Source organism: Poecilia reticulata, linkage group LG4 (assembly GCF_000633615.1).
Source record: "Poecilia reticulata strain Guanapo linkage group LG4, Guppy_female_1.0+MT, whole genome shotgun sequence".
In the NCBI taxonomy this organism is placed as follows: Eukaryota; Metazoa; Chordata; class Actinopteri; order Cyprinodontiformes; family Poeciliidae; genus Poecilia; species Poecilia reticulata.
The window spans coordinates 6,382,719-6,398,016 of record NC_024334.1 but is presented as its reverse complement, the minus strand read 5'-3'; the positions used below and the strand labels follow the sequence as shown (position 1 = coordinate 6,398,016).

The following is a 15,298-nucleotide window of genomic DNA, read 5'->3' as shown; positions in this document are numbered from 1 at the left end:
TAAGTGGACAGTTTGATTTCACAGAAGTTTGATTTACTTGGAGTTATATTGTATTGTTTAAGTGTTCCCTTTATTTTTTTTGAGCAGTATATATATATATATATATATATATATATATATATATATAGATAGATGACAAATCCCTGGGCAATGACTGCTCTGAAAATAGAAGGAAGCAGGTATGCGACAGCAGCAGGTGAGAAAAAGTCCCGGCTAACAGGAAGCTACTGTAGAAACAGTCTGGGAGAAGAAGGCCTTGAATAGCTGGAGATGAAGAGACACAAAACCTGAAAAGGAAACACTGCAGCTAATGTTTAGTCTAGAGTAAGATTCGGTTCTAGAAAAAGATCTCTGTATTTTTATGTTTTAGGGGTCTTTCCATCTTGTTTTTTATATCTTGTTGCTCTCTATTGCAATTTTATATTCAGTGTTTTAGTCAACAGCAGTCACTTGTAAAGAGCTTTATAAGTAAAATTGAACTTTTATCCAATTTGAATGTATTAAACTTTTCATAAAAGGTAGAAAATGTCTGCACCGCCTAAATCCAGAACTAAAACCTGTTACACAAGAGAGCAGATTAAAGCTGAAGGGTCCTCCTGCTAATTCTTTATAGGAAATCCGGAATTTGTAAGCCTGCTTTCTGGGTGCAAAGTGCTAAATAGTGAAAATGTGAAACTAATGGGGAATCCTGATCAAATCCTGATCAAGATTCTTCACAATAAAACATCTAGCTAAGGGGATGAAATCCAGAAAAACTACAGAAAAAAAAGAACCTCTTGGTGTTTCTAAATAAGTGTTTATGTCACAGACCAATAAAACATAACTTTATCTGCAGGGTTTGTCATGTTTATGTTTGCACATCCCACTGTTTACAGTCAGGGCACGTCTGACGTCAAAGATCAATACTGGAGAGAAACTCCAGTATGTTAAAACTGAAGCCTTAATAAATACACCGACAGCACAATGTGGTAAAACAAGTCATTTATTTCTGAATGAAAACTAAAATTTTCTTTAACAGCACATTACAAGGGCATTTGTTTTGATATTTTCTCCAAGGCTCAGTGATCACTTTCATACAGTACATCTAGCATGTACACGGCGTCTCCTTCAAATGAACAAAAAAATAAGAGGGGGGGCAGAGGGGAAAGAAAGACATATAAAAAAAGATGTCTGATTGTACATTTAAAAGCAGCTTGGTTTGGTTCTAAGCCACAGAAATGGACCAAGCGGCCCGCCGACTGAAGGCATCGGCACCAGAGGCACAGAGACGTGAAACAGACAGGACATCCCATAATAAGCCCAGCGGCTTTAAAGTGTGAAATGTTTTAAGTTTCCACGAATATTGCTCTCTGGTCTTTGTATGCAAAGTGCTGCACTTTGCAGATGAAATTGTGCCAACAGCTTTCCTCCGAACATCGGATTCAACATGAGAACAAAGATGACTCCTTACATCTTACGCACAAGGTTTCCTCCCTTCATCGCTGAACAAAAACACATCTCCAGCCTTTGTTTATTTTGCCGCCACAAACCTTTTGCGTCAAACATTTTACTTACTTACTCCACCCCTTCTGCTCACAGTTCCCATTCTCGTTCACAAATTGTCTAACAATCATTCACAGACTTGACAGAAAATAAGATTGCTGGATCTAAAAAAAAAAAAAATAAAATAAAAAAAACATGAGGTAAAAAGGTGGTCTGGTTACAGATCATGCAGAACATCCAAACCCACAAAATAATTTTTTTAAATTTTTTTTTAAAACCATAAAGGAGTTAGAAAAAAACATGTGCATTTAATAAAAATGAAAATGACTTAACACAGTTTGAGTCTTTGGTTATAAAGTAGGTTGAACAATTTTCACAGCTTTTCATCTCTTCCCCCCCCAAAAAAAAATAAACCCCAAAATTTGTTTTTGTCAACAGAAAAAAAAGCCAAAAAGTAAATTAATTTCTTTACTGAAACATCCCATCACATATGCTATATCATAACAGGTATTGTCCTGTACAAACCCTCCATGTTTTTAATACTTTACAAAATATACATTCAACCTGGATTTCACCTCATAAGATCTAACCTGTAGTGTTACCAGTTCTTGAGAACAATTTCAACCAAGGAACTTATTGCCTACTTATTTACGTTGGAAAACCAGAAGCTGTTATATCCGACAGATGTTAAAATACCCAAAAAAAACTAAAGTCATTTTGAATTTGTAACTTCATGACATTGTTCATTTTACATTATGAAAATAGCAGCCCTGAAATAAATAAATGAATTGCTAAAACTCAACAACTAATGAGTATTTATTACGATTCATGTCAAAGTACAGAGGCTTTGAGAAAACAAGCATTCGATGCAGCATACATGTATTTTTAAAAAGCAGAGGTTCTCGTCTCGCTCTGATGGAGTAGAGACGGCCGATCTCGTCCTCCTCCACTCAACGAGGACGTATTCTTTTTTTTTTGCTCATTCCGACCAGCGCCACGTCTGGCCTTCTCCTCTTCCAGCCCTGGAGTGTTGTGGGGAAGTGGACACTTGGAGGACAGTTTCAGTTTCATTTTACATATTCTTTGCAGGACTGCTGTTGCAACACCGTCTTCCAGCACTGTTTGTCCCAACAGTTTAAACTCACCAAGCTCGTGAACCCCCCCTCCCATCCCTCRTCTCCTGCTCAAGGACAACATTCAGTTTTACGGCTCACGTGCCGCCAAACACAGGACACAATAAGACTAAGTGTTGGTAAATGTCTTAATGTGAGGGCCCTGCAATGGCAGCAATGCATGCAAATGCACCGAGCAGAGCCGAGCCTTTTGCTTAAGGGCTGAGAGGACAGTTTGTTGATGTCTTTCCCCAACGAGGACATTCTGCTCCTGTCTGTGGGAGGCGTGTCTTTAAACACGGGTTAAAAAGGGGGAAAAAAGGGAGGGTAAGGGGGTTCACGCCGAGGTGATGTTTGGCTGATAGGAGACGCCCTGGCTTCCCTCATGGTGAACCAGGGAATGGGTGCTGTTTTTGATGAACGGGGGCTGGTGCAGCTGCAGCTGCAGCGGCGGCGAAAGGCAACTGAGCTGGTTGGACAGCTGGCTGAGCTGCTGCGTGTTAGCCAGCGACTTCAGCACGGCATTCTCACGCTCCAGCACAGAGTTTCTCTCGTACAGCTCCTTGATCTGCTCCTTCAGCACCTCCACCTCCTCACGGACAGCATACATCAGGTGGCTTTTCACCAAGTCCTGAGAAGAAAAAAAAAAAAAAGACATTAGCATACAGCAAATACAAACAAAACACATTCCTGATATCTGAGTCAAAGCAGTGATCTCTGATCCATTTTTAGAAACAAGTTTACTGCTCAGGCACCTTCTACGTGTGATTACTTATCGTTTCTAATCAATGCCGACTGATAAAACAGTTCAAACTGCAGCCCAAAAGTCAGTTTTATGATCCAACTTAACAGCGGAAAAGCTTTAATGGAAAATGTAATTATTGTTGAGCCACAACAGGAAACCTGTGCAGCCTGACCTTGTTAGTTTGTGTGTTGAAATGCAGAAATAAAGAAAAATTACCATGGCCTGCTCAATCTTGTTATCGATGGCGACCACGTTGGCACCAGATGCACTGTGGAGAGAAAGATGGAGAGATAAGACGACTATTCAGCATTTGTCATGCGCTTCAGATTCCTATCAAATATTTCATATTCACTAATAACATTAAGACATGTCATAACCACTTCCTGGAGCAAAAGTCATAAATCTGGAGGCCAATACAGGTAAGCAGTAAAAGCAACATCATGTGAACAATAAGACTGTCACAGTTCAGGTTTCAGAGCACTTAATATTTGTAGTGACAATACAGTGAGTTTTAACAATACTTTGAAATATTTCAGTGCCACTGGAGAATTTAGTAAAAAGAAAAACAGATTGAGGCTAGAGGTGAAGAGTTCACCATCTAAAATTTGCTCAGTCCAGACATCCTTGATTAAAATAAAATCTCCCAAATGGATGATGAACCTTTGAACTCTGACAAAAGCGAGTCTAAAGGATGTTTTTTTTATTACTATTATTTATGGGGATGGAGGAAATGAAAACAGTAAATTTACAGGCAACAAAAGAATATTAAAAACAAGTATTTTTTTGCAGCAGTAAGCACTTCTAGATAAAGTAGATACCCAAAAGCTATGTGTCTGGAGACAAGCCTCAATCCATAATGAAGCATATCTTATGCATGTGAGGGGGGTGGGGAGGACGAGGGAAAAAAAATCTGTTAAATCTATAATTTTCCGTTCCCTGTAAACAGGCATTACAGTATTAGCAGGAAGTCTTCAGGTCATTTTATTGAAGCGCAATACCTCTATTGAGCCTTAAATACTTCCCCTGTATAAACACCACATCATGACCTCGCGAAACCTCAAAAACAACAGCCTCATAAAAACAACAGGCCACATTTCGACTTTTCCCCTCAATCACAATAGCAACGTAAGGGACCCGTTGGTCGTGGAGGCAGATATTTTTGTGGTTGCACAATCCTGTAGCTTGAAAGCAAGGACAAGAGTTGCTTTTAAAAAAGGTGTAAATAGAGAGCCAATGGAAAATAAGGAAAAAAATCTGAAGAGTACGATGAGAGAAAATACAATGTAACGCTACTGAAATGTAATATAAACAACTAAATACAGGCACGTGCGAAGGCAAACTTCTCAAATGCAATGCAGCAGCTACAACCTTGATCACTTTCATTATGAAAAACGTTTAAATTCATGTGTATCAGTATCGCTTAAAGGGGACGAAGGGGTCACATGGTCATCTATAGAATCCATTATCTATTTACGTCCCGCGTGCAGGAGGGCACGTACAGCTCCGCGTGGAGCCCCCAGACCGCAAATGAAAACCACGCAAAGTGATGCCATAATTTGAAGCGAAAATTGGGAGTACGTGTCCCAAACCAGACACAAACCAGGCTGCTGTTCAAACACACAAAGCACATGGCTTAAACGGAGAGCAACAGGAGCCGACTGAGAGCGAGAGATGCGTAACAGGAGTTTAAAAGTAATTGTAAAAAAGTTTACCACATGGAGGTAAAAGCGGGATTATTTACCTGACACATCTGGCTCTGTAAGGTCTCAGCCTGCCTGAATGCGTTGAAGTCGTTACCGGCGAGCAGGGAAGACTGTAGCTCATCATGCAGCGCATGTTTCTGCTTCTTCAGATAGTGGTTTATTAAAAGGTTTACAACCGAGCGAGGTTCAAAACACGAACGAGTGTGGTTTGAACACGAAGTGAGAGTTTCTTAAAACCCCGCTGGATCACATGGCGAGAGCGAAGGGAGGCGGAGTCCAKCCAGGCGCTCCTCCTTCCCTGCTCGCTTCAGCAGTTGAACGAATACATCCACTGCCACCGTGTGCCAAAAAGCCTCCAGAGGTACAGCACGACTCATTCAAAAGGCTCGGTGATAATTTAACAAGAAAAAAAAAAAAAGACGAGGCAATGCTTTGCATGTAGAGGCAGCGCTAGTCAAGCTGAGCCTGTTTGTGTAACAGACATGTTGATACTGTTTTAGTAACTAAAGTATCCATTTTCCCCTACAACCTGGAGGCTTTTTCTGCTTCCTGCATGGCATTACTCAAGTTTCTAGGTCATCTTCTTCCTAGGTCTTCTTTCCTTTTTCACCATTTTTGAAATTATACAAATAAAAGCTAATGGAAAATGTTTCAACCAGGTCAATTGATTTAAAGCTACCCATCCATTGTCTCTACACCAGTGGTGTCAAGTGCCAGCATCCAACAACTTTCAGACGTGTCCCTTGTCCTTCTACACGCTTGGATTAAATGATTGAACTGCCTCACTAGCATGCAGTCAAGCCCTGCTAATGAGCTAACATTGGAGCCAGGTGTGCTAAAGCAGAAAAAAACGCATAAAAGTTGCAGGACACCGGTTCTTGAGGACTGGAGTTTAGACAACTGGTATACACCCAGTTGTCCATGTAGGGTTGGAAGAGTTGGACTGGTGCTTATCTCAAATGGGTCAGAGGCGAGGTACACCCTGGACAGATCACCACAGAAACACACTGGACAAACAGTGCACACACCTAAGGGCAATATAACTGGGAGAACATGCAAACTCCAGTCATGAAAACCCCAGGCAGGGATTCAAACCCAGGACCTTCATGCTGTTAGGCAACAGCGTCACAGTACAGCCGATTTAAATCTAGAACCTGCAACGTCAGAATATGCATAGAATTTTTCACCTTGTGATAGAAGAGATTGTCTAGAAATACAAACATTTTCCACACTCTATTTTTCATACCTATACAACATATTTTATAGACAAAGAATGTGGTGTTGCTCTATGTCCACTGTCTCATTATGACCATCTTTGCTTCCCCTTGACTTTCCTTTCTGCAAGTGAAAAATCTCTCTCTAGAGAAGGCTCAACTTCACTTAAAACACACAATGAGGTAAAAGAGCTGAATTTCACAAGTGTCTCGATCAAGATTTGTGGTGAACACACAAAGCAGAAGACATTCCTCCCTTTGAAGAAGACACATACACATCTGGGACAAGCAACGAGAGGGAATGTCCACAAGCTCTTGCTGGAATGTGTTTTCATCAATAACAAAACACAAAAGGTATGCAGGTTGAATCAGATTAACAAGTTAAGCAACTTAGAGATGTGTCCAGAAGGAGTTACAGAAAATGTTAGAAGGAAAGAAAAGAACGCTCCTCTTTGGTGTCCAAGAAAAACAGTAAATTGTACATTTAATTCAATGAGGAAGACATGTGGTGGTTTATATAAGAACCACTTGCTGAGTTACCCTCCTCGTCGACATCTCCTGCAGGCCATTTGCACGGGTCCTCTCTTCACAGGAAAGTCACCAGCTCAGGACACGAACATCTGCAGCTGAGCAGCCCTCACGCTGGGACAACACACAGCTAGCTAACTATATACCCAAAGTCTGATTTAATCATCCTTTATCTTTATGTGCTGCCACACTTCATGATACACATGCAAAGTATCTCCTAACCCTCTCAATGATTGCATTACCTTACATGATTGGCTTGTAGTTTCAGAAACACAATGTGTTTTTCATTAAAACCAGACGAACCAGCACACGTCCCCGATCCCTAAAGCCCACAAACAGGCACTGTGGGGGAGGCAGCTGAGTAAATCAAGGCTTGGGGCTTACTTCTCCCCCCTCTCTTTGTATTTCAAAACAATAACTGGAGGATGGGGGCTGACGACTCACTATTGTTCTCTTACAGATGCAAACAGCTCTATTTTCGCTCAAATTGATTAAAGGCACACAGTTCAGCAGTTCCACCAGATGGGGGCAGTAGAGGTCCCAATCAGCAGGAACATAAAAAGTGAAAAGCAGTTATGACTTCTCTGAAGTTCCCATTTAATGAAAATTCTCTATAAAATATAATTCAAGCCAATTTATCCATAACATTTTTATAGAAACATTTAATATCTTAGTACCCTCTATTCACCGTTTGCTTCTTTTTCCCCCCCAAAAAAAACATGAATCAAAGAGAACAGGCTGATATTATTGCGTGGTAGTTGCCAGGGTAAACCGAAAACTACCCGCTAGTAGGATTTTATTAGGAGCTACAGAGAACCTCTCTGTTTTAAGTAGCAGAAAAAGTAAACAAGAGCGTGACCCCAGCACTCCACCGAGACGACCCCTGAACACTCTGTTCAACTAATGATCATCCCATCTGAAAACAATGGAGCAGTAGTTTAGAAGCCTGGAAATCCTTCACATGTTCACATCTATCCRCATCAATTACATCAAGTCAACAGAAGACCAACTGCTCAAGTTTAGAAACTTATTTCTGAAAGGTTGAAGCTTTATGGCAGTAGATAAACTTAATTTATGAAATATTCAATTAAGTTATATTTTTAATATATCAAGTACGTTCCCGTTTATTTTTCAAGCTCTTCAAATGGAAAATGTTGAAATGTAACCAATCAATACTGTAATAAATCAATAGAAATGGTCAAAAAGCTGTGGTCAAGAGACATTTCACTTTGTAACCTTTCCATAACCCTACAGAAAGTGCAATTGTAAAATGTTTACTATTATCTTGCATGTATTATGCACAATGACGAGTTAATTGGGGATAGGACTTAAGCAGCAGCTTTTTCCTACTCCTTTTAAAACAAAAAATTCAAGATTGATATTTATCTAGAAATAAAAACAGGAACTTGTTAGAAATAAAAATGTTTCATTTTGATGTAAAATTGAATGTTTTTTTTTTTTTTACATTTTGATCTCCACCACTGAGTTAAAATTCACAGAAAACACAAAAGACTTCATGCCTGCTGCAGCAACATGGATGCTGAAAGTTTGTTGCTCTCCTTCAACAGGCCATCTTTTCAATATTCAGTGTCCTCCACATAATGACTAATCCAGAAACAGCAAATACTGAACAAACTAGGACATGCAGCTGTAAAATGTGATTTTTCCTACAGCTAAATCACAGTCCTGGTTAGTAGGTGTGTCTGCTGTCACCAAGCTTCCTCAGAAAAAGGCCTCAGGCGTCTGGAACTGAATCACTAAACTGACATGCAACCGTGTCCCGACACTGGAAGCAGACCAGCATGTGTATAAGACTCCGGTAAGCGCAGAACCGGATGAGGAGAATATGCAGGGTTTCATTCCGGCAAGGATAAGACTTTACCCATTCCTGTTCATTTAATCCGTTTATGGAAGCCCCAGTTATTTCAGCCTGATTAGGGGCTAAAATAATGACCAGCAAGGAAGTTTTATGATGGCTTCTGAGCAAACTCCGTTGCTCCTGGAGCAACCCTAAAGGAGCTACAGAGTAACATGATCATCGAACTCCTACAGAACAGTGGGGGGTCTCCAGCTTGAAATAGCAGTTCTTGAGGTGTTAGCTTAAATATTGAAAAGTGAAAGAGTATTTTCCCCTTTAGTCTTCTTATTTTGTCCTTTTCAATGTTTCAGGTCAAACATGTTTTAACACCACGCAAAGACAACCTGAATAAAAGGTAATAAAGGTAATAAAAGGCCTCCTAAACCTAAGAACTGGTTGTGCCACCCTTGGGGGAAATAACTGGTATCAAGTGCGATGACATGCAATTAGTCTCCAACAACACTGTGGAAGAATTTTGGTCAACTCTGTCCACTCCTCTTTGCCAAATTATTTCAATTCAGGGTTCTCAAGCAAAACCAGCCTGTTTAATAACCATTTAAGTCCACACTTTGACTAGGCCACTCCAAAACATTCTTTCAGAGGTGGAATTACTGATTTACTTTGAATTTTGCCTCCTAAGCCAAACAAACTGATCACAAACTGATTGTTGGACATTTTCCTTCAGTATTTTCTGATAAGAAAACACTATTTTTTTCAGCAATTACATGCAGGTCCTCCATGTCCTGAAAAAGCAAAGTAGCCCTAGACCAGGGGTCCCCAAACTTTTTCCTGTGAGGGCCACATAACTCTTCCCTTCTCTGGTGGGGGCCAGAGTCAGTTTGTAACAGAAAAAGTGTTACACGTTTATCACCTGCGCTGCTGAAAATTGTTGACGGGGGGCAGAGGGGGACGTATATACTGACTAGTATATATATATTCCATTGAGGAAAAGTAACTTTAACATATGAATTCCTCATATGTTAACATAAAGGCTCRTTTTGAAGTATAAGCTGCTWCTTACAGGCATTGCTTCGAAGAACTCGACCTGGAATGCGGCGTTCATAACAGACACGTGTTCATCTGCTCTACCGCTACCAAACAACCGTACTGATTAAATAACATAAAAGTCAAGCAGTTCCCTAAAAGTCCAACAAATGGCAGCAATGTGCCATGCAAAACAAAACACCCACAGTCTACAGGACACACTTCCTGCTCAAGAGCCCCCTGGTGGTTGAAGAAAAATCCACATATAAACCGAAAAATACAATATATGAAAAAAAATCTGCTGTCTGGTATTGTTCAGGGGGCCGGACCAAATGTGGAGGCGGGCCGGATCCGGCCCGCGGGCCGTAGTTTGGGGACCACTGCCCTAGACCATCACACTGCCACCACCATGTATGCCCATAGGTATGATTACCGCTTTCTGAAAGGTTGGATAAAGTAATGGCAAGTATGCCCTCTAAAAATTTCTGTTTTGGTCTGGTCAGTCAGCAAAATCTATATAATAATATTCAACAAGATAGACAGTGCATTGTAACCTAACCTAATGAGGTCAACTTTGGTTTTTTTCTCTATATTTTTTTACATCATGGAGAAGAGCTGGGAAACAGTTGCGTTAACATTATTTTGTTTCGATGTTTTGCACTCTTAAGTAGTATTAAAAATGGGTGAAAGTGTCATTAATAATCAAAGCCTTGCAGCAAAAAAGACAGAAATCTTCAAGTGCACAGTACAGTAAGTGCCTCTGTATCCAATTCCACCACTTTTTTTAAGCCATAGTGATTTGGGTCAACTTTTTGACTCCTTCTGGATTAAAAGCCCACTGGAATGTGTTAACTGTAATAGAGTTACACTTGAGGCTTTAATAGGAAAGTCCTGGCAGCTCGCTGCAAACAAGCCTCTGTATTCAGTGAAGCATTTATCACAAGATCAAGGGTTTATCCTCTCTCTCTCTCTCTACGGTTTGGGTCACAGTACCATCTCTGGGAGCTTTTGCTGGAAAAACAATGCTGCAGATCGCACCTGTTTATCCACTGTGGCCTACATTTGATTATCTGTAAATAAGCATTAGTTTTACTATGTTTTGGACATTAGATCATGAAGATGGTAGATCACAAAGACTCGCAAATGAAACTTCAGCAGAGAGTTCAAACTGCAACAGTTAGGCAAATATCCAATTCATTTACTAAAAACAACAAAAAAAGAGATTGCAAGATATTTTTAAGAACAATTCAGTGTCGGCCTATTTTGTGCATACCAATTATTCCCAACTGTAATAAAAACTGCAACGATAGTCATTTTTATAAATATTATTTGCACTGGGCACCTATTCTGTCAAACTGATCCTGGCAAAGTCAAAGAAATATGGTAACAGTTAAAACACAACAAATGTATAGAATTTTGTTCAAAGTTTTGCGTTAAATTACTTTTTTTTTTCCAGAGGAAAAAAGTTTCTTTGTTGTGTGTTTACAATATTAATTAAACTTAAGGTTTAGTGCTTAATTTTCAACCTTCATTAGCTAATGTTGAAATGAGAATAAACCAAATCTCAAGCTGTGTTTTAACAGTGGACAGGAAACGCGTCTGATATCTTTATGAAAATGCTTTGTGTTTTTTTACATGGTTGTGTTGGAAAGAGGAGAATCACCGCTGGGCAGAAATTTCCTAGAGCAATGCAGGTCAAAAGTCACTTCAATTTCCAGAGTTGAAGCAGACGAAGTAAAAACTCCACACAGTACTATCATTTAGACATATTGTGTGTTGAGCAAGTGGAACTATCGTTGACGCTTAAAATCGCCATCCATCAAATCCCGTCTGCACAGAAAAAGCTTGTTAAAGCTGAGACGAGACCCCTGCTCCATGTCAAGTTGGGCCATATGCATCAAAGCTCTGCAGTCAGAGATTTCGCTGGAGGGGGTCTTCTACACAACCGCCGAGTAATCCGTTCAAAACTGGGCTCTTATTGAACAGAGAGATCCCGAAAGTAAAAATGGGTTAGGTCCTCTGAGAATATGTCTCAGGGCCTGTTAGCAATTACAGTGTTCCTGACTGCGGGCATGCTTTCCATTTGTGTGCAGCGAGAGCAACTTCAACTGACAATGTTTAAACAAATGCAGAAGAAACTATGAAATAAACGCTTCGTAAAATACACACAGACTAAAAAGTGGAGTTTTAAAAAGCTGCAGATTAGCTCATAAAGGAGCCAACTACCAGAGTTCTGGCTTGTCAGCATAAAAAATGTGAAACTTCAGCTTTTTGTCCACCAACTTTGCTCCTCGACCCACAGGTAAATGTTTCTGTGTCGTAAATAGCAGCCACATTCGTGGTCTGCATCAAATAAGCCTTCAGGACTCGGGTGACAGCTACTGATTAAGCTCACTCAGAGAAAATATAAATCTGCCTTATCTCCACAGTCATAAAGTTGATGATTGTAGAAAGAAGGCAGTAAAAAGGTTTCTGCTGCTGAATATTGGGACAATTCACCCACTTTACAATAAATCCATTCAGCAGGCTAATGCTTTCCTGGAGTGTTTTCTAATGCAGACTACAACTTAGAAAATGAAATCATTCTTTGCAGTCAAAATTTGATCCGTTACCAGAGATACAAGTCCTACTSTGTAGGATCAAATAACCATTTAGCATGCATCCAATCACGTATCCCAGGCACTTTTATGGAAAATCTGAGTAATCTGACTATTTCTATTGTCTATTTTACTGAGCCAGTTTGCTAGAGTGAGTTGGGTAGCAATGGGTAGCAATTATTATTATTATTATAATTATTATTATTAGCAATTGGGTAGCAATTATCACATTATCACATTATTTATTGTTAAATGGAGCAAAAACCGTGATAAAAGCTCTTCGTTCTTTTGGTGCACATCTATTCGCAGTTTGATATTTTGAGATTTTTCTGTTCAAAGCTAAATTTGGCTTGTCTCACATTTTTCCGTACAGCATATCTAAAATATTTGACAGAAAGCAGCTTGGGGAGCTGAAATATCTTGGCACAATGCTGACTGACATGCTATTGGATGCCGTTTGCATAGCAACAATCCATGAGCAGCATTCATTTACTTTGGCACTGATTGGCTCAAGAGTGGAGAAAAGAAAAAAATGTGGATGTTAGCTTCTGTGGTGGAGCAAAGTTGATTTAAATAAAGTTTTGAATGATACTTTTATAATTATTGGAAAGATGGTCACAAAGCATCAGAATAATATTTTAAGAAATTGTCAATCCCTAATTTGAAGTTTCTACATTTGTCTTGTCCGATTCCATTCGATGGCTTTCTTGTAAGTCTGCAGGCTGGGTAAAAAGCTTAGTGTTGTGTAGTGCTGGATACAAATGCAGGCCAAAACTTTACACTTTTATTCATCATAAACGGTGACATTTATGTATCCTTTTACTGCGGTGCTACAATTATGCACAACAGTGCGTCAGTCTATTACATAAATACCCAATAAAAAACATTGTACTTTGTGGTTCTAACCCTCCAAAACGTTCTGCAAGGCACCGCACCTCGCTGCTTCAAAACTATGTCTCTACGACTATTTGGCATGCAGTCTTGCTGTCGCACTTTTTCAGACAACTTAGGTCACTTTAATTACCATTCTTTAAAACAGCTCAGCTACTTCACACGAGTACAGCTGTAGCAAGTGAATCTGTAAAAACAAAGACATGCACATGTTGATCCCCGCACTGTTGGAGAAACGTGAACTAATTATATTTGATGAGAAAGCCCACAACCGAATTCAAGTTTTACATTTTTCACAAATCAGTCACTATGAAGAATGCCCTCAGTCCGTTTGTGAGCAATGCCCCATTCACTCACAACAAGTCCAACCTTGCAGGAGAGCTGGCCCAGGACAAAGGAAGTTGGAATGAGGCGTCTCCCTCAGGTTTACCTGCGATTAGTTGAAAAGTTTTGAATAAAGCTGCTTTGTTATAGAGCCTGAAGGCAAACAAGAGCTGGAAGAGGAACAAACGGTCTTTCCAGCTGAGGAGAGACGAACACACGCTTGCTCAACTGCTACTGTTTCTCCTACATAAACATCAATGAATTGTTGCCACGGATAAGGCTCCTATATAATCACAGCAAAAATAAAGACCAAGACCTTGTGGAATATCTTGACTTTTAAATTAAGACTGTAAATAAAAGTGTCCTGTGTCAGAATAAATTGGATTGGAACACTGAAGCAAAACTTATACTGTGAACAATTTTACAGAAGCAAAAATAACTTGGAGACTTGAAATTGATTTAAATCAGTACAGGACTTCTTTTAATCAAAAAACTTTTCACTAGTCCTGTTTGGTCAATAATGAGTCTGAATCAAAAGCACAAAAATGTTGATATTAGTGTTTAAAGAAGCAAGCTAGCCACAAATATTTGCATATTCAAGAATTTAAAGTCAAGAAAAAAAATTTACATTTTCCAAAGTATTTTTCTTGCAAGCCAATTTGGCATGAGAGGTGCTTAATGGAACCAAATTGTGACCAGTCAAAAGTCCACTTCCAAGTAATAACCAACAAGCGTTCCTTTGCCGATTAAACTGATATAATTTAACAGGAATCTTCATGCTTTTGACTTGCTACTGTTCACGCTGAATAACAAACTGGAAGTGAGTAATCAACAGATGTGGGTGAGGTAGCCAAACGTACACAACTTCAATATATTTTTCCTCAAGTACAAGTAAAATACCATTTGGCCTTTTTTGTAACCAAAATACATTTAGTAAAAAAGCCCACTCGAGCACTGAGTCTTTGGGTATTATGGCTTAATCAAAACATCTGGTTGAATTAGTGAAAAAGACAATCATACAAGCCAAAACTAATTTGTTCGTTTTTCTTGGGAAGCAGAGCGTTCACAAGTCCAGTGTGCAAACCACCAGCTTTGTCGTCGGAGCATAAAAATGACTCCAGATACTATTGCTCTTCTTTCTTTGTAAATGTAATTTGCTTTTTCAGAGCTCCTAAACTTAAACCACAAACTCTGAGAGGAGCAACAGAAACTTAAGCTCAACATTTGCGGAACCAAGCATAGTTGAACAAGATGTACAATTAGGAGTGATACAATTGGGAATCTGGATTTTTCAAACATCAAGTTGCTAATATGTATGCATGTTGGCTTGACAGCACTTAAAGTATGTTCTAAATATAGTGAAAAAATGTGTTTCCCAGATTATTTTTAACATGTTTTCAGAAACTCCGCCTTTTAAGATCTAACATTTATAACATATTTGCTAGTTTAAACTCAGTGACATCTAATTTCAAAGAATGTAAATTATCCTTAAAAACCAAATTAATATTTTTGAACGTTCAAATAGTTATCCTGTTTGTTTTGTTTTATTTTAATTAAGATGTCAAAGAGAAAAGTCCAGGCTAGTTGGACTGAAAAAAGATATTAATCTCCTCAAATGAAGAAACAATGACTTCCCCATCAACTGAGATACTCTTTAGGATGGAAATTTTATTGCAAAGGGGTGAAAACAGTGCAGGGTCTGGTTTAGCCAGCCAGTTCAGGCCACACACGTGTGTGTAAATACACCCGAGCTCATACCCATCGTTGATGGGCTTTGACCCCCGTAATCTGCTAAAACGGAAAGCCTGATAGAAAGCAGTGGACGGGTTCCTGCATTTATGACGAACAGCGAAGACAAAA

General features: G+C 39.4%; 1 protein-coding gene across 1 annotated transcript in view; it reads right to left on the bottom strand.

Annotated features, from left to right (window-relative positions):
* Positions 1 to 964: 964 nt before the first annotated feature.
* tsc22d2 (TSC22 domain family 2) overlaps positions 965 to 15,298 on the bottom strand; it is a 39,350-nt gene continuing 25,016 nt past the window's right edge. The window contains exons 2-3 of the mRNA XM_008406829.2: positions 3,556 to 3,607; positions 965 to 3,225 (exon numbers count right to left, since the gene is read on the bottom strand). Of these exons, the coding sequence (XP_008405051.1) occupies positions 2,932 to 3,225; positions 3,556 to 3,607 (346 nt within the window). The 3' untranslated portion in view covers positions 965 to 2,931. The remainder of the gene's footprint in view (positions 3,226 to 3,555; positions 3,608 to 15,298) is intronic.